The 24,396-nt window shown below is 34.2% G+C and overlaps 1 protein-coding gene across 4 annotated transcripts; it reads left to right on the plus strand.

Annotated features, from left to right (window-relative positions):
• Positions 1-14,608: 14,608 nt before the first annotated feature.
• LOC119640559 (V-type proton ATPase 116 kDa subunit a1-like) lies at positions 14,609-20,616 on the plus strand. Of its 4 annotated transcripts, none has more exons than XM_038038672.1 (5): positions 14,609-14,747; positions 17,216-17,425; positions 17,488-19,573; positions 20,228-20,399; positions 20,475-20,616. In XM_038038672.1, exons 2-5 carry the CDS (start codon positions 17,309-17,311, stop codon positions 20,563-20,565), a joined length of 2,466 nt encoding a protein of 821 aa, XP_037894600.1. In that variant the 5' UTR covers positions 14,609-14,747; positions 17,216-17,308; the 3' UTR covers positions 20,566-20,616. The 4 variants fall into 4 exon arrangements, with proteins under 4 accessions (XP_037894600.1, XP_037894599.1, XP_037894598.1 ...); XM_038038671.1 differs by having other exon boundaries at positions 17,288-17,425; XM_038038670.1 differs by lacking the exon at positions 14,609-14,747 and adding an exon at positions 14,755-14,845.
• The last annotated feature ends 3,780 nt before the right edge of the window (positions 20,617-24,396 follow it).

Below are 24,396 nucleotides of genomic sequence, written 5' to 3' on the forward strand. Positions count from 1 at the left end.
TACGACAGCCTACCTGAGCACCTTTAATAGTTCCAAGATATAAATATTTTTATTTATAAATATTTAGCAGATACTACGGTAAGAGTGAACCGTGGCATTTTGTGTAGCGTTTGGCCTACGTTCTCTTAAAGATAATATGTAACCAAATTTTAAGAACATTGCAATGTGAACAAACCGGCATCAATTTACGAAAAATTACATGTCAAATTTGTGGGCGAACGACTTTCGTCTGATTTAAGTCCTTTTGGAATCCCGAAATCCCTTCTCACATCTTTAAAAAAGCCTTTTATATTATACTTGCTTTAGTAATTGCTTTATGCCATATATCAAATCCATTCAGTTTCAATTGTAAATCATATATTTAGATCGAAGTTTTGAACGAAATGATCTACACAGATATATTACATTTAATTTTGTTAAAATTTAGCGACAAATTTCAATTATATTTTTTTTAATAATATAGACAGGTGACATGAACGTTTCTAGGAGTATGTGCAAAGTTTAAAGGTAACATCTGCCGTGGACATTGTGGCACGCTGAGAGTCAGTGTTAAAGCTGAAATCTTGGTTAACGGTAAAGAGCTTAATCAAGTTTTTTCGGAATAAAGCATCGTGGCTAACCACTAACATGGGATGAGTTATGAAGTGTTATGACAGTATTGAAAAGATGGAAGCTGATGGCGCCTTTCGTAGGAAAATAACTTCAAAGTTTTCGGTAGCCATAAGTGTTCATCAGATATGAGTTCTGTAACTCTGTTACGGTAAATCATTTGTTCGACTTATCTTATTGTTAATCTTAAAAGCGAAATTCAAATCTCTAAACTAAATCGTCTGGACGTCTAAGGCCATTAATAATGATGCAAAAGCTAATTATTGTTTGTATACTGCGTCGCAAGAACCTAATGAGATTGATAAATTTGTCCGCACGGCCCACAGCCAAAAAGATACATAAATACAGACATTCCAACTAATGAGACTCTTATAAGTCTCTTGGTAAACATAAGAAAATGCGAGGCGAGACCTTAAATTAGTCGCATTGCGTATATTAGTAGAGTCGGCTATAGCGATATACAATCCTACTACTTGGCAAATAGATAACGCAACAAGCAAGAGAGTGAACCTTCTGTACTCCGAAGAATATGAGGTTCTTATATTTACAATGCCAGGTAGGCGTGGCAAAATTTTTCACTGCTTACATGTAATGCAGAATCGGCCATACAATGGACGGATGAGTAAAAAGCGGAAAGCGCAATTTGTTTTGCTTTTGGAAAATTACCATGTTCTCCGTTTACGTCGCATAGTGGGCCTGTAATTTGGCCGACTTTCAATACGATCCTGCGTGCAAAATCTTGCAACATTTTCGTCAAATTCTTGCTACCAGCATCTTCCTCGATTGGCATACACTAGCTTCCACTAGCTTCCACAAACGGACAGGCCTTAAACCGATTCACCGATACTTACGTAATGCATAAATGGATACTGAATACATCTACTTCGTAGAGCGCTTGAAACGTTATTGTGAGTGTTGCAAGCGCTTCGGCAAAATGAACACATCCTCATCCTTGGGTCGTGGACTTAAAAATTGTGAAAACAATTTTTATTATTAAATTTTCAATTATATGCTATGTAATAAAACGCTTAATATCATACGCAATAATGCCTGCTCGTATTTCGGTTTATTGGGATTTTATAAAAATATTTTTAAATTAATGTACTTTCTGTTAAAAGTTTTGTAAACCGGCGCAACAAAATAGCAAAAGAAAAAAACATACATAAAGATGAACATCAGCCAGCCAGACAATTTCGCTAAAAACGTACAAAAACCTTAATGCATGTATTCATAAAAAATTATACGTATGCTTCAAGTTATCTATAATAAACTCATGCCACACACTGCAAATTCGACGACGCAAATGTGCTTCGGCTAATGCGCACTTTTATACAACCGCCACAACTAAGCATTGAAAAGCAAGGATACGAAAGAAAGCAAAAAAAAAAAAAAATGAAAAAGAAAAATTGTAACTTTTGTTTTTTTTTTTCTCTTTTTTGCACATTTTCACTGGAACTGCATAAAAATATCCTTACAATCTGAGGTTAGTGTAGGTTCGTACAATTTTCATTTTTTTTTTTTTTTTAAGTGTTTTTTTGGTGCTGCATATCTTGCAAGTTAGCAAATCGGTAAAGCCATATATTAGCAATGACTAAGCAAGCTTCTGAACAGTCTTGTAAACGGAAAGTTTAAAGTTTTATTTTTCTACTCGTTACCGACTGCTTTATGCTCTGGGCTCGTTACGAACCTTCTTGAGTTACATTCGCAGATACATTTGCTTGTCCGTTTCCCTGGGTGATATGTTTGAATGATATTTTTCAAGTGCTATTGCCGTTAATGATAGCGATGTCTTGCTTGGTTTTGTAGCGATAGTAATGATTAAATATTTCAAAAAGTACGGTTTTTCTGGTTAGTTACAAGCATTCATAAATATTAGGTTTAAAATGCGCATTAAGTAGGTAAGAGAAAAAGTTATATTCGAGTTAAAAGCGAATTTTCTATATACAATAACTTGAAGTAGATATGGGAAAATTGTTTAACTTTTGGTAATTGCGAGTGCATATGGTCCAATATACTGATTGTTTGCTACGAAAGAAACAAAGCTTTAAACTTTTCACCTTTAAACTCCCTTTTATCGAAAATTAATTTAAATTATTTGTGTTGAAAGTGATGCTTGGCGGGAAAATGGTCTGTTATTGATTGAAGTGAAGAGTGGGGGAAAGATTCTCTATAGTTTTGGATCTCATCAGTTCATGGCTTAAAAATTACAACGAAAAAAGAAGAACATTCCAATATTGTGAAGTTACAAAATTTCCGTACGCTTTATCCCGCCAAGACTTCTTCCCTTTCTTAAAATGTATAGATCAAGAATGCTTTGTCTATGTACACTTCGTATTGTACATGTTCATATCTACTTAGGTTTATTCATGCATATTGTGTACAATTAAATCGTAAGCATAAGCAACTTAGGACTTTCAAAAGTGTCCCACTTTTTGTTGTTTGTTTCAGTTTATTTTGTTTAATACTCTGCGTCACTTGTGATACGAGGGTAGATTACGCTTTTGCGGATTTGTACGTTTTCCCAAAGGAGTTGAGATCTGAATCGGTTTAAGGTTTTCTGTCCATCTGTCCGTTTTGTTTTCTTGGATTCAACCCACCTTGCCTTTATTGAAAACGGCTCGGATCATACAACTTTTTCGGCAATTCGACGACGATATTCTCAAATCGCGTGAAAACGTTGGATCAGATGGCCCAGTTGTAGAAACATGTTATCGTAGAACCGTTCCTACGGAAGTTAAGCATTTATATGGAAAAAAAATTAATTTTCATTACTTTTCAGTGAAAGTTCGTTCACAATAAAAAGTTTATATAAAAATTAACTTCACAGAATTTGGATCATGTGGATATATATTTTGGATCTTAACTAACATAAGGGCCCTAATGAAAAATAAGCCTTTACTTTTAACATTTCTATAATGAAAGTACCTTCTGGGCAAGTTAACCGTACAATATATGTAAGTGCTCTCATGAAATCAAGATCTTCTATAGTCGTGTGGTTTGTTATTGCAGAAGCAACTAGAAAATCATACAATTTTGAGCAAGTAACTCGAGTTTGCTAAATCACACCCGCGTGGGTTGATATTTTGAATGCCTTCCACGATAACGCCTTCCAAGAAAATTATGCTTTTACATAAAAATAATTTTCATGACATAATCGAAAAGTAATAAAGGAACGTTACTTCGTTGTTTTTAAAATTAAAATTTTTTGAATATCAAAAACCTTACATATTTGCAAATTACCACGTCTCTCTCTGTATATCAATCTGTCAATATACTTCTATCTTATGTCTTTCTATTGGCAAATTCTTGCAGACACTGAATAAAATCCATCTAATAATACATATCTTTCGGAGTTAAGAGTGTGATGCGACTAAAAAAGAAATGTATATAAAAATAATTTAATTGAAACTACAAAAATGATTAATTTGATATTTGTCGCCATTTTTTTATTTCAATTTCCGTTTTTTAGCCTCAATCAATTCACAATGTCTTTTACGCTATGACAAAATTCTTCGCTGGAGAAGGTGAGTAAAGAGAATAATAAAAAAAAGTTAATTGATTTCTTACTGAGCAAGACAAGGTGTCACGCCATTCATGAGCTTAAAAGATGTTTGAAAAGATTGGAATTTTCATAAGACTTACTATCGGGGTTTTTTTAGGTTTGTAGATAATATTGTTACACCTAGAAATTTGCTTTAGAGACACCACACACTGTCAATATATACATTTGTTTTTCTAGGCAGTGTGATCATAGTGAATAGTGAGACCAATTTGACCATGGCTGTTTGGTCGTGTCGGGAAATTAAGGGTATAACCTCAATACCTTATCTAGAACAAGAAATTCCACCTAACATTTTCTTATCATTCTTACCCGATTAAGTCCGCTAGAGGTGGATTCGTTCAAAAATTCGTACCCTAGACTAAAGGGACTACTTGCATACCTGCATACACCAGAAACTCTCAAGTTTTACTTAAAAAGATGATCTGAAATGTACTTGGGATGCGATACGATTTACCATGTATAATAAATACACAAGGCAAATGTCCATCATTTATTAAAATGTCATATATGTAAAATATTACTTTTCTATTCACTAAAATTTTTCCTTTTGTTTTAGTAATTTGACGGAAAAAGACAGTTAATCGAAATGTCACAACTTACCGATTAAACTCCTCAAGCATTTATAAAGTAAATGAAAAGAGGGTAATTTGTTTCTTTCATCATTTTCTTTTCATGAATTTCGACACATTCACATATGAAAAGCAACAAGAGAACATCCAATTTTTTCCGTTCAATATGAACGATCAAATTATTTACTTGGCCCCTTTCTGTTCTTGTATTCCAATATACTGCATTTTTTTTCTATTCAACTCTTTCGAATAATTTCGTATTTTTTGTTTGAATAAATATTACTCACTATCCCACAGAAATCATTCCATAATCACATGGCATAAATGATAGTTTATGTATCGCTTCAAATTTCTTAAAGACAATCGATTAAGTGAGAATTATTCATTACTTTCTTTTTAACTTTAAGCTGCGAAACTTTACTACCTGAGAATACAAATGTAAAACACGGCAAAGTGTTGTGTATGTGTGTCTTCGCCTACCACCCGGAAAAGTTAAGAATAAAGTCGTGTAAACTATAAATTAACCTTTTTATAACACCCTTCATATGAAAAGGAATATGAAAAAATGCCTTTAACCCATTTGGCATTTTCTACATTCATGTAGTAGTATAACAAAATACTCCACCTCAAGGTCTCTTGTTGAGAAATATTAAAAATGTTAGATCTTTTTACATCAAATGACGTTTTCAAAATATGGCTCTTAATAGTAATGATCAATAGCATAGGATCAAGAGAATAGGAGAGGATTAATCAATGGTAGAGGACGCCCAAGAACAAAAACCGAAGGGATAGTGAAGACGATTCTTAATCTTAGCGAGAGAAGTATTATAGAAGTATCATAAAGGCAGGACAAATCATAACACACTGTACTATAAAGTAGCGCAGAGCGTAACAAATAACGTAAAGTTTTATGTTAAAAACGAATTTTTTTATGCTAAAAAGTAAGAACACTTATGTATTACGCCTGTTAAGTTGAAATAAGTAAGTGGTCCGTAGAAAAAGATTTATTTCAAAAGTAACAGCGTTTTTCTCTTGCTTTAACCGTTTTGAGAAGTGAAGCTTTAAGGATATAAGTTCAATAACATCGTTCCACAATAATCGTTTGAGAATTTTAAGACGATCAATTTCTATGTCTGCTTGCCAGGAGGGAAGATTTTAGTCATCATCCACATGACGTATTAATAACATCGCGACACATGCCAACCCTAGCACGATATTTCCGCAATAAGTGGAAATGGGATATGAACGGATTGGCCTTAAAATTTATTTGAATTACTTTCATTATCTCGTCGCCTTCTCTTGCTATTATTTTTATTTATTTTATTGTAGACTGCACTTTTTGTTGCAAATCTTTGATTATTTAATTTAATTTAATTTTTTTTATTACGAATAAAGAGCAGGAGAAAAATTTATGTTTCAACTCATACTTGATTATATGCTTCTGCTTTTATTTGTCTTTTGGCTATATATATATATATATAGCATATTTTTTGTTATCTCAACCATAAAAACTTTAGCAACCAACCCCTTCAACGTATTCCTTTAAAGGGCATTTCAACTTTCCGCGCATTTCTTTTCCATAAACTAAAATAATTTTATAATTTTTTATTTTGAAAAGTTTCCATTCATTATTTGTATTCTCGCAGCTGCTTTGAAAAATGCAAATTGTATTAGTCGTTGTGTTCTTCTTTTTTGTATTTCCCTCCTACCTTTTGTTATTTTCATTTCTCGACGCTAATTTAAAAGTTTTTTTTTCATGCTATAAATCAAAACTGTTTGAGTTTTATTACTTTGACAAGCAGAGAGAATTATTCACGTTAGTAAAACTCGCATAAAGAAAAGAAAATACGAAGAACTGTAGCAGTTGTAGATTATATAGTTTTTATATGTTTTCTTATATAGCGCCACTTTATAGTTTTTGGAAAGGAGGGGAAACATTAAATAGAAAGGAGAGCGTTATAATATAGAAATGGTTATGATTCGATAATTATTTGATTTAATTAATTAAATTAAGTTTATAATCTTTTTATAAAAACTTTTCGTTATAATTAATATTATAACTGCCTAACAGCTTTAGCTTTCTTTTTATAAAAGCAAGTTAGAAGGTCTTCTCGTTATAATATCTACTAAATGAAAATTGAATTAAATTCATACGTTTACATCGCTTTAAGTGGAAGTCCAGCGTTTGATATGGTACATGGGTTGGACATGTCTTTTCCACCTTTCCGAGGCAATAAAACGGGAGAGATTACAAACGGAACTTGATACACGGTCTCTCCGCTAGTATAGCGAAAAAACAAAGAATGCAGGAGCATCAATCCAACCTGTGCAGAATTTGTGGCAAGGGTTTAACGTGGGTTCCTGCCTGAAAGGCTTAACCCCACGGTGGCCCAAGCCACTTTTAAGCGTACTACGCCCCCTGGCGAGTTAGACAATCCCCACAGAGTAGGGGCCTAAACAGCACCAGAGTCCACAACAGTTTATTGTGTATGGAACAATAAACACCACTCTGGTGAATGGCGAGGCCTAGCTGCACTCAATTGTTCCATTTTAGCTAGGAACTCGCCAACCACAACCACCACGAGTACTCCCCGAAGGGCCGCACCCAAGCAGTCAGGACTCACAAATTAATCAACTGACTGCTTCCGCCATAAGGCTTCCACTGTGCTGTTGATCAATTACCACCATTACCCGCAGGCATCCGTGACATGTGTTCAAAAGTAAAAATAGGTAAAAGGGGAAAACTTATTCGTCATATCCCTTTTCCATTTTTGCATGTAATAATTAATTTACCAGACATTTTCTATCAATCGGCCAAAGGGAAGGCCGTCCGTCAATTCCTTTTTGCATTAATAGTATAATTAATTTATTTATTACGACTTAAGGACAAAGTCCATCATATACCCGCAGGCATACGTGGCTTTGTGAGGCGAGCTTCCTGACCACCGTGGCTCCCAGTTTGTTTTGCAAAGCCTTATGGCATACTTTGGGCGGTTGTTAAAAACAACCGTACTTGCTTCGGATTCTCCATACTTTCCTGGTTGCCAGCACCAATGAACTACTTTTCTTCAAGATATATAGGTCTCGAGTATTGCACTGAACATGGCAGACTAATCTAATGCACTCTACCATGCACTCGCTAGATTACTACCTTCATTGTACTTAAATACCATTCAATATATTTCCTCGGTAGTAACTAGCTTATTGAGTAAGAGCTCTTCTTCCAGCCAACCCCTCCACCATCTCTCAGAAACTCGTCATCGAGTTAGCAGCCCAAAACCTTAAACTCTTCTTAGCCGGCCGAAGCCGTTGCCCGGGGATCACCGCTGGGAGGTGAGAGTTTTGGCACATCTATGCTTCCCATCAAAGCATAGTTCATCTCCCCATCTCTCCAACCTGTGCAGCGATATCTAAGCGGCTACACCTCCCAAGGAAGATATGCCTAAACGATTGGACCGCCGGTATGAAAGGTTGAATCCGCATAAGTAGCCGAGTAAATAAGAATCGCGATTACCAAATCACGGGTTCAAATCTCAAGTTTGATAGAGCTTTCCTTGGCCGTAGCTATAGTGGGAGCCCAGCCAATAAAAACTTACCGATAAGAGACACAAACACTAGTTCGCGGCCAATTTCTATCCCTACCCTCATTTCTTTCTGGCCGTTATCCGAGTAAGGGAACATCCCATAAGTAGTTGGCTGTATTAAAATAAGATATCCAAATAGAGGCAGAGACGATTTTTAACGTGTTAAAATTTGTCACTCTGGTTCGGCTTGACCTCAAGCCCGTTTTTCCTAATTGAAAAGAAGCTTATTACTTTTGCAGGTGACATTTTATCGGCTATTATTATAATAAACGTATTCAAGTCTTCAACTCTTACTAGTATTATGGGCAAGTTTCCACGGCTTATTAGAATGATTTATTATTATTATAATGAGCGAATTTCCGCCGGTTGTTGTTTTATAACAAGAGGGCCTTCACCTTTTGTTCGTTGTCCAAGAACATTTTCTCGCTTATTGAAAGCGCAAATATTTTTTTCCGCTTATTGGCATTAAAAATGAAATGTTGTGTTGTGTTTCAATCGAATTTTAACCACTGCTTAGTATTACACGTAGGTCTTCAACGTTTGCTAGCATTCTTATTTTTCTTCTTGCTTTATTAGTACTTACTAGTTTGGACATTAATATCTATGAAAACAAAAACAGCGCTCCTCTTGCTGAAGAAGCAATTAAAAGCATAAAATAATCGGATTTATCAAATGGACGAAATTAGTTTTTCAAGCTAAGCCGTTGTTCGACCTAAACTTTTCCAATGCGAAGTAATTTTTGGCTTCGCGTGCTTAATAATCTAGGCTGGATACCACATGTGTCAATGACTCCGTACAAAATTACCTACAATTTCGACTCTACTAGAGAAACGTATGTTTATCTAAAGCATTTCCTTGTTATTCAAGCTGACAAATGATGTCATTTGCTCGCCGGTTTTATTGAGTGAATGCAATAGACTTCAGTGTTCATGGCCGAGCTTCAAGGAACTGGCGTCTTTATAACCCAACACAAATATAAATGGGGCTTCTTCGCTAAAATCTAAATAATGTTTGTAACCTAATCTTTTTTATCGAATTTCTTATGTACCGTTGTTAACTTTTAAAGAGTTGAATATCAAAATAAATCTAATATATATTGTATTCTATAAGCTTATCACATAATTTACAATAATCTTGTCTTCTTTTGCAAATACATATCTTTTCTTAATTCGTTTTCCTCCTGCTTAAGTAAAGTAAAACATTTGTATACTCATTGATATTTACTTTTCGATTAAATTAATTGTGAAAAATATTTTGTGACTTGTATCACTCTTTGAATAAAAGTGTATGTTCGTACACAGTTGAAGTGAAATAACCAAATCTACTTTGCATAATATTCATGTATGTAACTAAGGCAAAATGTAATTACGAATGTTTCCATCAATACATTAAACGGTACTACTACGACCATTTGCCATTAAAAACTGTTTATACAGGGTTCTAAACATAAAATGGATATAGAGACAATATATCTACATACATCTCTATTTAGAAAAAAGGACTAAACGGTTAGTAGATTCGCGTATATGTCCACATATTATATTGAAACTTAAAAGCAATAAATTAAAACTTGAGAAGAAAGGAAAACGCAGGTGTTTTCTTTTTTTACAATCGATTTGATATTTTATAGGTAATACTGGAATAAGATAAAAGCTTTAGAATGTCTTTTGCACCCTTTTAGATGATAAATCATTGGTTTCGTAACAAAATTTTCAATGTAAGTTTATAAAGGAACACAGATCACTGATTAATTTCAGATATCCAATTGAAGTAACGAATATGTGCTATAATGTTAACGATAAATTGATATTGATAACATTAACTGGGTTGAGTAAAGCAAAAGAGAATAAACAAAATGAAACCACAAAGGAAAATTAAATATAGTATTTATTACTCCAATATAAATAAAATTTCAAACTCAAAATGTTCACTCATTTTAGTACAAGGATTCGCGACAATGTTTGTGGCGGTAATTTTCGGCGAAAAAAGAATTTCATCGAAGAATTCACAGAATTTGACCTTGGCAACAATCTGCTAACGCAGGTAACATAGAATGTAGAATCGTAGAATAGAAAATTCCAGTCAAAGAACTGCACATCATCGAAACAACCATTTATCGTGCAGTCAGGAGTTCAGGCAACATACTATTTATTCAAGCCAGTGAACTATGCAGCTAGCAATCAAGTCAGATGGTCATCCAGACCTTTAGTAAAAAATGGGACTGGCCTCGCTGTGCGGCAAACGGACCACATCAGAAAACTTAGTCTTCTCTTCGATATTGACGACCTGTCTTTATTCTTTTATACATGCAGTGTATATATACACTATTTGGGAACAAAGTGTTCTCTCTGTGAGGAATAATATTGCTCCTTTTTTTTCAGATTGTCCATAGAAGATTGTGTAGCAACGTAATTTTCTCAATCACGCATTTGTTTGTCGTAATTTGAAAACATTAGTTCGTGATAAAGAAATTGTTGCAACCATTACAAACTTGCGGAATGTTGCAACAATTTGACGAAAAAAAACTTAAAAAAAAGATATATAAAGAGAAACTTCGAGTGTTACACTTGGAACAAGCTGAAGTATCCTGATATTCACGACAGGTTTTGATTTGATTTTTTTCTGATAAAAACATTTGTGTGTGTTACGTTATCCCTCTTTTTTCTTTCGGATGAGTTTACGCTTACATCGAGGTTTCAAGCGAAGTTACGAATCCCTGAATACGTGGGAATAGGCCATGAACATTTATGAGATACTTCGCACAAAGTAATGAGACACATAGACGAATATTTCTAAGCCCACCTCACCTCAATGTTTTCATTAGATCCTTCTTCCCTTAAACCTTACACTTCTAAATTGTTACGTAGAAGTTTGAATACGAGACCGATAAATAGCCCCACCTCTCGCAAAACCACAGAAGCAAGTTTCTTGATCAGTGCCAAACTCTGAGTCGGTAAGCATTTCAATTCGCCCATTTGACCAGAATCACTATGCAGCACATATTACATCTTTGATGGCGAGAGCAGAAGTTCCTTTGAAATCTAAAAATGAAAACCCATGTCGGATTCATCGTTTCCATAAAAAGAGTTTGTAAGCCGCTCATTCATCAAACTTACTGTGGAAAGGTAAACCTCCAAGCGATGCTTCCAGCAGGATATTATACGTGCTGAAAAGCAAAATGAAGACGAATAAATTATTCAATCAATAATTTTTGGCTCCTGTTAACTAAAATATAGATAGATAATATTGAGCTCAAAATCGTCCACTAAATTATAATTAAAATCGAAAAAGAGAGAAGAACATTTTTTTTATTAGTTTCGGATTTAAAATTTTATGGGACAATAAAATACTGCTTACGGTATATTTGTTTTGTTTCTGTTCATTTCGTAACACAAGAAAATATTTAAGAGAGATTTCATGTGCGTACAAAAGTTAAAATATTCTATGGCCATTATGCACACAATTCAATGGAATCAATCAGAAACCACAATGCCCGGTAACCAGAAATTTTGCTTAAATAAGCAGTTTATGGCTGTTTGAGGTGTTGATTAGATAAATGAATAGCAAACATTCGCTTTTGATAGTTCATTGGTTTTCTAATATATTATGTGTGTTTGTAATGTTTATTGTAAATTGTAAATACATGCGAAAAATACAACTGCCGACGAATAAATATATCAAAACTTGATTATTGATATATACGAGCTTTATACCGTTGATTTAAACCTATAGACTTGACGTATTTGTATTGCTTACTTGCCATCAGTCTAAGGTACATTTAAAAACATGATTTTTCCCCCCTATTTCGATTTAAAGCACGAAACCTTGTTCCATGCTCTTTGCATTATCCTGGAATGTTTTATAATTCAGTGCGAGTGCATTTAAACTCTATTGGTGATAAATGATGCTGAAAAGTCTCTTGGCGAAGTGTATATAGCACGTATACATCTTTAAAAAAAATATTCTACGCGTTTCGTATATTAAATACGTTTAGCAAATTCTCAGTTTTAGAGCGTCTCCCTTCCTTCTTAGTGCTTTCCATGCACAGCCAACATAACTATAACAATGACAAATGAGTTTCCTCAACTGCTTGAGAATTAAATAAGTAACAAAAATGTATAACCGTTAGAGCGAAGTTCTTGATACCTACCGTTTGGGCATATTGTGGGCAGTACAATTGGGATATAGTCGAGAACTTCATGAACCCGTCGTAGATAGCACTAGATTGGCGCTAAGCTTCCGGTCAACAACTATTCCAATAAACACTTCGGTAGTTTTTCCCTCTTTCTTATTTTATTTCCCATGTTTACGAGAGTTCCGACGAGAAAGTGGCGGACGATAAAAAAAAACGGCATGGATGGACGGACAAGCCTATATTGAACGATAATTTGCGCACTGGCCACATCGTAGGCATAATTCAGAGGATTTCGACTGTACATTTCATCGCTTGACGTAAACGTAATGAGAAATTAATATACCGCTAGCTTCGGTCGGTAAATATAGCGAATGAACATTCTTAGTTCTTTGTACAAATTTCTATTGTGATATACGACCTCTATGCCAAAATGCTTTGCATAATCAATAATAAATCAACAAAATGTAAGAAATCATTAGTATTACTCCTTATGTACATTCACGAAGGAAGTAATTAAAAAATAAAAGTTTGCGCTCTCTACAGAACTCATGATTTATGAACTTTTGAAGGAAACTAGAAGTTAAATAAAGAAAATTTCCCCTTTTTGAAAAACGTAGAAAAGTTGATCATTTTAGCACATTATTATTTTAATATATGCGGAGTTTTTTTTTTTTTTTTTTTTACACTAAACTGAACAACAAACTTATTCGCAGAAAAATACGTTTGTTCTGAACTCTCATACGAAAATATATGTGTAGTTGAACACAAGTCTGTAGGAAAGAAACATTGCTTAAGTTAACATTATGTTGCACTTTACTAAGAAAACATATGAGAAGTCATTAGATGGAATTGCATGATAATTCAAGATAAAAGTTTAACTATTGTCTGGATCTGTCCAATGGCAGTGTGGCACAACAAATGTAAGGAAATAATATTTTAAATCAATACTACGTGACCGAAGTCTTTCATAGAAAACTTTTGTTTGTGAGTCTTCTCATGATTTTCGAATCAAAACCTATCAAATAAAGTACCGGCTACATTTAATAAGACACCAACACTGTAAAATGTTACAATTTTCTAATAAATTCTTCATTGCAGGCGAGCGCAATCCATACGCTTCAAACAACATTGGCTATTAAAAATGTGATTTAAAATAAATTTATTTCAAATTAGTTCATCTGTAAAAAAATATTCAAATTGCTAGATAAGATATAATAAAATCTTATATGAATACAGAATGTAAGTGGGTTTAAAAAAAGGAAAAATAAAGGCAAGCTTTAGCATTGAAATCCCTTGCCCACTTAACTAATTTGTTTTCATTTTATTTCCAAAGATCAGAGCATATACATTATCAATCTCCGTTTTCTATGAGAGAACAGATGATCTATATAGTTATCTAGCTGCAAGCTATCTACAGTGTGCCAGCGGCAAACAGAATAACTTATCTAACAAACTCTCCGCAACTACCTTTATTTTCTTAAACTATAACTTAAGCAGTTTCGCTGTAACTTCATATCGGAATGTCTAGACTCCTAAAAGTTTTTCTCTTCTATTGTAGAAGTATTGCAGTAGGAGACTGAAAACATAAATAACGCAGTTAGTTTTCATGTTAACGCAGCAGACATATGGCCAAGTTTTTAATTGCCAAAGTCTAAGCATATAGCAAATTAGAATTCCCTTAAAAATTTAGAAAAGAGAACCAAAATTACTTACACGGAATTTCAATAAAGTGTATAATTAATAAGTCATTATTTCAGATAATTAATAATATCATTAAGTGACAATTTTAATTTGACATTGTCTACCCCAAACTGTTTACACGTATCAAAACCACATGACACCCGCGAATACTTACGCATACTTTAACCACAAGTCAAGCGTAGAAGACGTGTATTCGTAGCCATAAATCGATTAATATTGCATTCTCTATTGCCTCGATAAGCGAATATGTACTTATATCAGCACACCACACTATACCACACACAGTTAATACTGATACACTTACGTTTATTAAGTCGATGAATTGTCTGTATACACATTCTGTTCGTTTATTGTTCTTTACTTTTTGATAAAATAACAATTATTATCGCCGCGACCACTTTTTCTTCATTTATTGCCAAAGATTAATAAATTAACTTGACAATAATTGGCATTTCTATTAATGGCGAATTGTACCAAGCGGTCAAATGTTTACCGACCATGGTGCGAAACTCTTAATTGCGCTCTGAAAACGTTTATACCAAATACAAACTTTAAAAATTGTGTGTTTTTCTTTTCTAATAACAACGGTACAGAATAAACAAAAAAATTTTTAACAAAAATATCTCATATATATTTTCCGGCACTCATGCTCATCTATTGTTACAAATGGAAATTAGTAGAAAGTGTGCGTACAAGTAAAATTTTAGTTTTTTTTTTTTTTTTACATATGCAATTTAGGCAGTTGCAAGTGCAGTCAGCAAGCAGTAGTGTATCGATTTAGAATTTCTGCGCTAATCAAAAAGTTTACATATCTTGTGAAAATCTTGTCAATATATACTTATGTAAAACATCGGTTAATAAGCGCCGGAAGTGATACACAGATGTCAGATTATTTTTAGAAAATGCAGGAGAAAATCTCACGTCATTTGTATGGATGTCTTTATTATTTACAGCATTTTAAGTGACGCTATTTTTATTACGCATTCTTTTAACGTTGTTTTATGGAAAAGATAATGTTTCAAGTCAAAGTGGACTTGAAAAGTTTTCTGACAACATTTCCTCGCCGAAAACAACAATTATTCAGTGCTTTGCTGGTTTTAATCGGGGTCAGTTGGGGACTGATAATGACAGTGAACGCCCGAAAGTGATGGTTACATCAGAAAACATCGAAAAATCCGAAAATTATTTTTGGCAATTGACAAAGGAACTTGCAAGAGTTTGCTGATTTTCTAAAAATATTAAAAGGATTTGCTTTCACTGCCTTAGACTGCAGCACTGCGTTGCAAATCGATGGGTACCGTAGTTATAATATATGAATAGAAGATGATGTTGCTACCAACCCCAACGCATTTGTCAGATTTGATCTCCAACGGCTGCTATATGTTTGCAAATCGCAAAAGAATGCAGCAGCAAACAGGATTGGGGTCAGAGATAAGGTTATTGTGAAAATTTTAGTATATTTGGAAAATCCCAATGTAAATAATTCATCGGAGGAGTGAATCTTTATTAAAGTAATAAAATGATAGAAATGAACTTGGAAGCGCAAATTAGAAGCACCGACGTTATTTTGATATGCGTGATCATTAGAAGAATTATGATAAGCAAAAACGAACTTTTTCTTCCATCCACATTATGTTATAAATGTTGTGCTCGTTTACATTTAACTGCGAATGCAACCCTTTCAATAATCGTACAATTTTCTTTGTTAGTTATGAGCATTTCAAGAAAGAGATCGTATGCGTTGGAAGATTTTCACCCTTTTTTTTTTTTAATGCGTTCGAGGGCCCGAGTAGTCTACGGATCACGACTAACAACTCAAAGGTTGTGAGCTGAAATCAGGAGTGGGGTAAAGTTTGCAATGAAGTTGATAGCCTCAAATGCTAGTACTTTAAGGGTTTAGTCTTTAAATTTATTTCTCCGGCTAAATTACTGATAATAATAAAAATAACATATTTTTTAAAACTATCTGTAAGCGAGAGGCGATATTTCTAAAACCTGCTAATATTATTATCCAAGACGTTAGGTTTGTATTTCATCTTTCAAACCGCATCAGCTTATCAACCGGAATCAAAGGCGATGAACTACAATCTGTTAAGCCTTAAGCATTGTCTATAAGTTGAAGTATTAATTTGTTGTAATTTATTTTATTGGCGGAAATGAATTCCAGTACTAGAAAAGTAGGATGAGCACCAGCAAGTAAGACGATCGGCTCTAATCTCCTAATGAAACGCATGCGTTTTCCATTGCTTACTTAACTTTTCTTTTTCCCTTCAATATTCAACGAGTTAACATCAGGTGATTCGCTACGTTAAAAAAAGGGTTAACTCTCACTTTGGTCACAATGTTTACAGAATGGCATGAATACGTATAAAGAACATACAAGAATGTAAATTGGGACTTATACGAGGTTGAATATATATAACATGATTCGTCGGCCTAATGTAGAGCATAACACTTATAAATTTACAAATCACTTATCCAACTTGTTTATATATATATACATATATATATACATATATATACATTTATATATATACATTTATATATCGCTTTCGATTTAAAATACAAATCGAAAAGCTTATGGGATATTATTAAATAGCTATGCCCTTCTCATTTAATAAATTTTTAGCGACAAGTTTCCAAATTCTTCCATTCTTGCTTGCTGTTTGGCGCTTCAGCGCTTTTGGTGTCGTATAGAATAAATAGCTTTCCAAGCCGTTAGAAACATTAATTTTCATTAATCACCATAATTAGCAACTTCTGGGTGAGCGATTTTATCTTTTAAGTTGCAGACGTGCTAAAATTGCCGTTTATATTAACGCACTCCCATCCATGTATACAATAAACTATTATCGCTTATTATAAAGCAATAAAATTACATTAGTAGCCTGTTAGATAACCACTGATAAGATAAAAGCCGTTCACGGTATAACGATTTATTATAGTTCCATGGGTATTAAATGCATGCTATCGACTAAAAAAAAAGAAACCAAAAATGTGTAGGGATTGTTTTCTGTTTATTTGCAAAAATGTGATTATCATTCTATCCCCACAGGCACATAACTCTACTATGATATATACTAAAGATTCGGAGGCTATTTTAAAAATTTTCTTCTGTTTTGTCAAGGATTAAATTGTACTGGGCGCTATGGGCGATATGTTTCGCAGTGAAGAGATGGCTTTATGCCAAATGTTTATACAACCGGAGGCAGCTTATACTTCAGTTTCTGAGTTAGGAGAACGTGGCTGTGTTCAATTCCGTGATGTACGTAATAAGTATTCTTAAAACTTGCGAAAACAAATATTTAACCTTAGCTTTGCTTGCAGCTTAACACGGAAGTCAACGCTTTTCAACGTAAATTTGTCACTGAAGTAAGACGGTGCGACGAGTTGGAACGTCGAATACGTTATATTGAGTTTGAATTAAAAAAAGATAATATTACTTTTCCCATTTTGGATGAAGATATGGAACCTTTCGCTCCAAATCCACGCGAAATTGTCGATTTAGAAGCAAAACTCGAATCGATCGAAACGGAATTGCGTGAGCTCAGTCAAAATGCCATAAATCTGAATAGTAATTTTTTGGAAATGACCGAACTAAAGCAAGTTTTAGAGAAGACTCAAACCTTCTTTAGCAGTTCGCAAAACATTAATTTGGATTCCAAAAATCAAATGGATCATCAGCAGCAATCGGGCCAATTAAGTTTTGTAGCCGGTGTTATAAAATTAGAAAAATTTTTTGCCTTTGAACGCATGCTATGGCGCATCTCGCGCGGAAATATATTTCTCAGACGTAGCGAAATTAACGAACCTGTTAAAGATCCGGAGACAGGTCACTGCATTTCCAAGTCGGTATTCGTAGCCTTTTTCCAAGGAGAACAATTAAAACAACGTGTTAAAAAAGTGTGCGCTGGCTTCCATGCAGCTATATATCCCTGCCCTAATTCTCAGCAGGAGCGCGAACAAATGCTTAACGATATACGCTTGCGGTTGCAGGACCTGCGTATGGTTTTGAATACTACGGCCGATCATCGTAATCGTGTACTGGTTGCTGCTTCCCGTAGCTTAGCCACTTGGTCGATTATGATTAAAAAAATGAAAGCAATCTACCATACTCTGAACATGTTCAACTTGGACGTTACAAATAAGTGCTTAATCGGCGAGGGTTGGGTACCTTCGAAAGATTTGACGATTGTTCAGAACGCCTTAATTGAGGGCTCTAAAAGAGCGGAAAGTAATGTGCCGTCATTTTTGAATGTAATAGCTCCTGACGAGCAGCCCCCCACTTTCACAAGGACAAACAAATTTACCCGCGGCTTTCAAAACCTAATTGATTCCTACGGCATGGCTACGTACCGTGAAATAAATCCCGCATTGTACACTTGCATCACTTTCCCATTTTTATTTGCTGTTATGTTTGGCGATTTAGGTCATGGTCTGGTTTTGCTGTCATTTGCTTTGTTAATGGTTTTGCGCGAAAGACAATTGCGTAAAATCAAAGGAGAGATTTTTAATATTTTCTTTAGCGGACGTTACATTATATTACTAATGGCTTTGTTCTCTTTATACACTGGCTTCATTTATAATGATATATTTTCAAAGAGTATGAATGTATTTGGTTCTGCCTGGTTTGTGGATTGGAATCATTCAACCATACTTAATAATAGTTATCTTCAAATGGATCCCGGACAACACGTATCGGGTGTATACGCAATGGGCTTGGATCCCATTTGGCAATTGGCTGATAATAAGATAATCTTCTTGAACACTTATAAAATGAAGCTTTCGATCATTTTTGGGGTCTTACATATGATTTTCGGCGTTTGCATGTCCTTGGTGAATCATTGTTATTTCAAAAGAAGCATTAACATTATTATGGACTTTTTGCCGCAAATAATTTTCTTGGTTTTACTGTTTGGCTACATGGTATTTATGATGTTTTTTAAATGGGTCAAGTATTCAGCTCAATCGGAGGAGTTAGCCAATACGCCAGGCTGTGCACCCTCCATTCTAATACTTTTCATTAATATGATGTTGTTTAAACATCAAGAACCTTTAGAGGGCTGTGAAGAATATTTATTTGAACAGCAAGAATTAGTGCAGAGAATATTTGTAATTATAGCGTTAGCCTGCATTCCCTGGATGTTACTGGGCAAACCTCTGTATCTTATGTGCTGTAAAAAGAAAAAAGTTCGTCCTCTATATGAAGAAAACGTTGATGTTGAACAGAACCCAAATTCTCATAAAATCCAGAAATCCGATGGGCGCGGTCATGCAGGTCACGACAACGACGATGAGCCTATGAGCGAAATTTTTATACAACAAGCTATACACACTATCGAATATGTGTTAAGTACCATCTCTCATACAGCTTCCTATCTTCGCTTATGGGCTTTGTCTTTAGCTCACGCACGTAAGTTTGTTTCTTAATTTAAAAGTATTTAAATATATATTTTTTCATGTTATCAGAAGTTGACGATAATAGACAAGTTACCAGATATACTTTTTCACAGTATTCTTCGACCATTCGCTTAAGTCCAATTGTTCGTCTCTTCATCGCTTTTTGTCAGAATCCTCCTCTGACTGAATTAGAATTAGGCAACTGACACTTGGCTTATGAACGACTGGCAATTGGCCACTGATAACTGCAAGTTAACTTAAAAATTGACTATCATCCATATAGCACAGCAGGAAATCCTGTAATCTAGTTTTCGTACTGAAGTCCAGAGTAGCAGTCGTTTTGATTGGCGAAGGGAAAAAGACTAAAATAAAAAAATTCTTTGCAGTTTTTTTTTCGGCTTCCCTCGATCACAATAGAGGATATCTGTTATAGATGGAATACGATGGCATTGATAAAGCTGTGACGAAAATCAGAAAAACATAGGGAGTGGCTCGGGACTAACGGGCGTATGTGTCGCTAAGTTATATGCTTACCGACTGAGCATACGCTACCGCACTGGGAAAAAAGCCCGCGAACACTGACTTGTTAGTCGCGACTCTTATCTACTCAGCGCAGACTTAAGATATGATTTAAATCGAACATAAATTTTTGTTTTTTTTTCTCTAGAATTGTCCGAAGTTTTGTGGGGAATGGTATTTGCCATGTCTTTTTCTATACAAAGCTATTTCGGTGCGATTTTCCTGTTTGTGATATTCATATTCTGGTCCCTTTTGACAATAGGCATTTTAGTCTTAATTGAAGGTCTATCTGCTTTCCTGCATACTTTACGATTGCATTGGTACGTAGCTCTTGTTGTTCTTTCGCTTTTCTGTTACAAAATGATTTAACATAATTCTGTGATTTATCTTTTCAGGGTTGAATTTATGAGCAAATTTTATGAAGGTTTGGGTTATGCTTTTCAACCGTTTTCCTTTAAAACTCTTTTGGAAGGAGTTGAAGAATAATTTAATATTAAAATATATTTTTAGCTTTAAGGATTATTAAAAAAAAAAAAACAATCGAAGTATCTTGATAATGCAATTTTTGTTTTTATTCTTTTAGTTAACGATTTATTGAATTACAAAGTGGCCAAGAGGACGTTATTCACATTTATATTTTTCTTTATGCTTTGACCTTCAGTTCATAATTTCTTCAAGCAATAAACTGTAGTTTATAACGCAGCGAAAAAAAGCTTTTTCGCAAAAAGCATTATTTCATAATTTATGTCCATTAAGACGTACCGCATTGTACATACAGCACTACTCAAGGGTATCTTTACTTCAATATACCACACATATGCGTGCTCCATAAAGCACACAATGAAAAAAAATTCAAAGAAAAAAAATGTTGAAACAACAATATTCTAGTTACCTTTCGACATAAAAAAAATTCTTTTTACTATTAAAATTTGTAAAATAACTGAGAAAATGTAGTTTCATTTATCAAAAGAACTTATCATTAATATAAAAACTGGCCTAAGAAAAATTTCCATAACCAATATGTGTGTTACATATTTATTATCTGTAATTCATTAGCATCTAACAACTTTAATAACTTTTGTGCCTGCAAGCGTAGAACAATTAGCTTCGAAAAGTAGGCAATGAAATATTTTGCGCTTAAAAGTAGGCAGTACTTTATTTATTTATTTATTTTTTGGTATTTTATTGCTTGCATAAAAAGCAAGCAAGCATTGTGTTGAAAGTTTCCATATCCTGTTACACGCTTTCCTACTCATGCGTTCACTATCGAACCGACCGTGTATGTGCGTATTTCTGCTTAATGCATAAGTTTTATTCTCTAGCTGTAGCCTTCTCCTTGAACCATATATGTACATATGTGTGCGGATTTGTACCAGTTTTTATTCATATGCTAAAATGAGCTCATGGCGTATACGTTTATTAATTTTTCTTCTTTGTATTTATTGATATGGTTGAATTATTGTAATTTATAATCTATCTCTCCCTCACCCTCTTTCTCTCTCTCAATTTGAAATGTACGAATGGGTTTCCGTTGTTTAATATCCGTAGTAGTGCTTTGGTGAATAAGTGTGCGTTTTTTTTCAAAGAACGTAGAGTACGCTTATCAGTAAACCGTAAAGAATAATACTGTTAAAGAAATCAAAACATGTTAATTTTACGCTATTGCGATCCCTGAACGGTACCCTACAGAACACTATTCTGCTATTCACGTTAACAATGAATAAGTTGGAAAAACAAAAATTAGGAAAATCTTAAATAAACTGCAATAAAAACGCTTTAATGATATCTAAAGTATGTGGGAAATCCTCACTTATGTAAGATTTCTACAAATCTGTCAAAGTTTCATAAAATAAGATTGTTAATTTGCAATCTGCATAGATTGCTCCTACTCTCTAAGTGGATTGCGTGTGTTTATTCAAACAACTCAGTTTTCTTAGATTTGCAGGCGCCACACTTAATGCCAATATCTTTAGTAGTTATAAGACATGATTGTTGAGCTAGCTTGTCGAGATTGCAAACATCTGATGATAAGGTGCGTCCTCGCAAAACGCGTTTAAAATGAAGCTGCCGTTTCAAAATGGGTCGTATTGATCGAACTGATATTTTTAAGATGTCAACGCGACCTCTAATAGTGAATAAAAGATACACCAACGAACACGAATTTCTTAACCTCCATAACAGAACATAATAAGACCGACGGCATTCAATGCTTTTTCGAACGTCTTATACCAAACAAAAAAACTTGTTCTGGTTTGTACATTGGCTCTAAAATCCTTTTTGAACCTTAACGAAAGCCAAACTTCTACTTTTCGAACAAAATTTGATGTTATTTATATGAGGAGCGTTTCCGCTCATTCCGCAGGAAAGTGAACAGTCGCGTGTTATTAACCATCGCAAATAACACCGTTAACTGCGGTATAGGTGTGCACTACATGAAGAGTTGCACTTGGCTGGATATAACTAAACTTCTTGCATACGTCGGACTCTAATTCATTAGTTCACTTTGGGTTCAAGCATACATATAAGATTTCATATGAATATTTACATATGATAATGCTGTGATAAGAAGCAGGAATGAAAGCATACCGTATAGTTGGTTGGCAACATGGGGCAGAAGTTTCGTTTATGTTTTCCCTCCTCTGCGATCAAAGTTGAAATAAGCAGATCATTTTCTAAGAAAATTTTCTGATAACATGCCCTACAAAACCGATTAACATCCGTAAAGTGTATCATATATAATGGATAAAGTGGATCATACAGAATAGAGAAAGGTTTTCTTAAATAGTTAGTTTTTAATACTTTTGCTAGGTGTGGACGATCGCTTCGCTATATAAATGATGTAAAACTTTTAGAACGCATCGTCGTAAAAACCTGAAAAAAGTAAAAGATGTACGTGTGAAAGACTGAATGTTGATAAGATTATAGAAAAAATAGAAAATAAAAATGACTAAGGACGGCAAAGTCACAGCGATGCGGGGTCTAAGAGTAACTGTAACCAAATTGTTATATAAATTAAACGTTGATTGAAATTCCGGGATATTTTGTTCATCGGACCACAATAAAATGCACACATATTCAAATGTTCGTTCTTACATATACGTCAAACACGTGAAAGATAGTTTGCTCAAATGATTTTGACGCGTAAATAATTATTACAACATTAGCATAATTGGCCTCAGCATTCATTGTTGGTGTCAGGCGTATACAGTTGTCCGGGAACGTAGCGGGTAAGAGGGACCTTGTTGCCAAGCTAAGAGAAAAAAACAACTTGTTTGGATTAGGTCGCGCAATTTAAATGAAAAAAATCTGACTACTTGTTGATCAAAATAAAGTATTAAAGGTTTTTTATTTTCTACTACTATGTTATTATTATTCATAAATTATTGTAAATTTTTTAGTCAGAGAAACAAATTCTCAGGCTGAAATCTTAATTCACTAGCGTCTAAAGCTATCGGCGTTGTTGTAAATTCTAATGCACCGGAGAGTTAAATTCACGACGATGGAAATGTCAACCGAGATCCTCGGCCAATAATAGTAGTAGTTTCTTCTAACCAACGCATTTTATGCTTAACATTATCACAATATCGTGAAACTCCACATTTATCAGTTACGTTCTACTCAATCATTGTTTTATTACTTAATTCCGATGAAGTAATGGAATTACGAAAAACAAAAAATTTCGCAAGAAGAAAATACCTGCCTACTTTTTTTATTCCTATTTATGGTGACTTAAATATTAAAATAATTGTTATAAAGTGATTTTGCTATCACATGTCCCTGAACACAATCTCCATCTCTTTTTCTAACAAAAGAAGAGAATGGGCCAACAGTCGCTAAACTCGCGGATGATAATCATTATTTTATCTACTTTGCGATGTAAACTGTTTTGTTCACCGACAAACGAGAAGTGTATTGTCCCCTTTTGTTTACAATGTACATATATATCTGGCAGAGAACTCACGCTATACACATCTTCGGGGACAAAGGGAAAGATTAAAAGCGAATTTAAAAAGAAGCCGATATCGGTGTATCGTTATATATCGCTAACTCACGATGTACAGCGAAACCGATTTTAAATATAGTCTAGATAGTTACCAAAGGTGTGTAAAGACAAATTTTATTTATCAGTTAAGCGGGAAAGTTATGTCATATTTTAAACAAATTAATTGAATTTCAAAATGTTTGACGTGATTGAGATCTCCGTGGCGAAATTTTCCAAACCGTTTCTGCCAGGTTCGAAAGTTTCGAACGCCACTTCCCAACGTGTCACACAAGCTTCTACAACCAACCTTTGCCGTGCTTCCTTTTCTGAACTCA

The sequence above is a fragment of the Glossina fuscipes genome, unplaced genomic scaffold (assembly GCF_014805625.2).
Source record: "Glossina fuscipes isolate IAEA_lab_2018 unplaced genomic scaffold, Yale_Gfus_2 121, whole genome shotgun sequence".
Taxonomy (NCBI): domain Eukaryota; kingdom Metazoa; phylum Arthropoda; class Insecta; order Diptera; family Glossinidae; genus Glossina; species Glossina fuscipes.

What these genes read in the sequence shown, in the direction of transcription:
- LOC119640559 (XM_038038672.1), top strand. Translation starts at nt 17,309, where the DNA reads ATGGGCGATATGTTTCGCAGTGAAGAGATGGCTTTATGCCAAATGTTT. An exon ending in GCTGTGTTCAATTCCGTGAT is followed by an intron (nt 17,426 to 17,487) that starts GTACGTAATAAG and finishes CTTTGCTTGCAG; the next exon opens with CTTAACACGGAAGTCAACGC. An exon ending in CATACTTTACGATTGCATTG is followed by an intron (nt 20,400 to 20,474) that starts GTACGTAGCTCT and finishes TTATCTTTTCAG; the next exon opens with GGTTGAATTTATGAGCAAAT.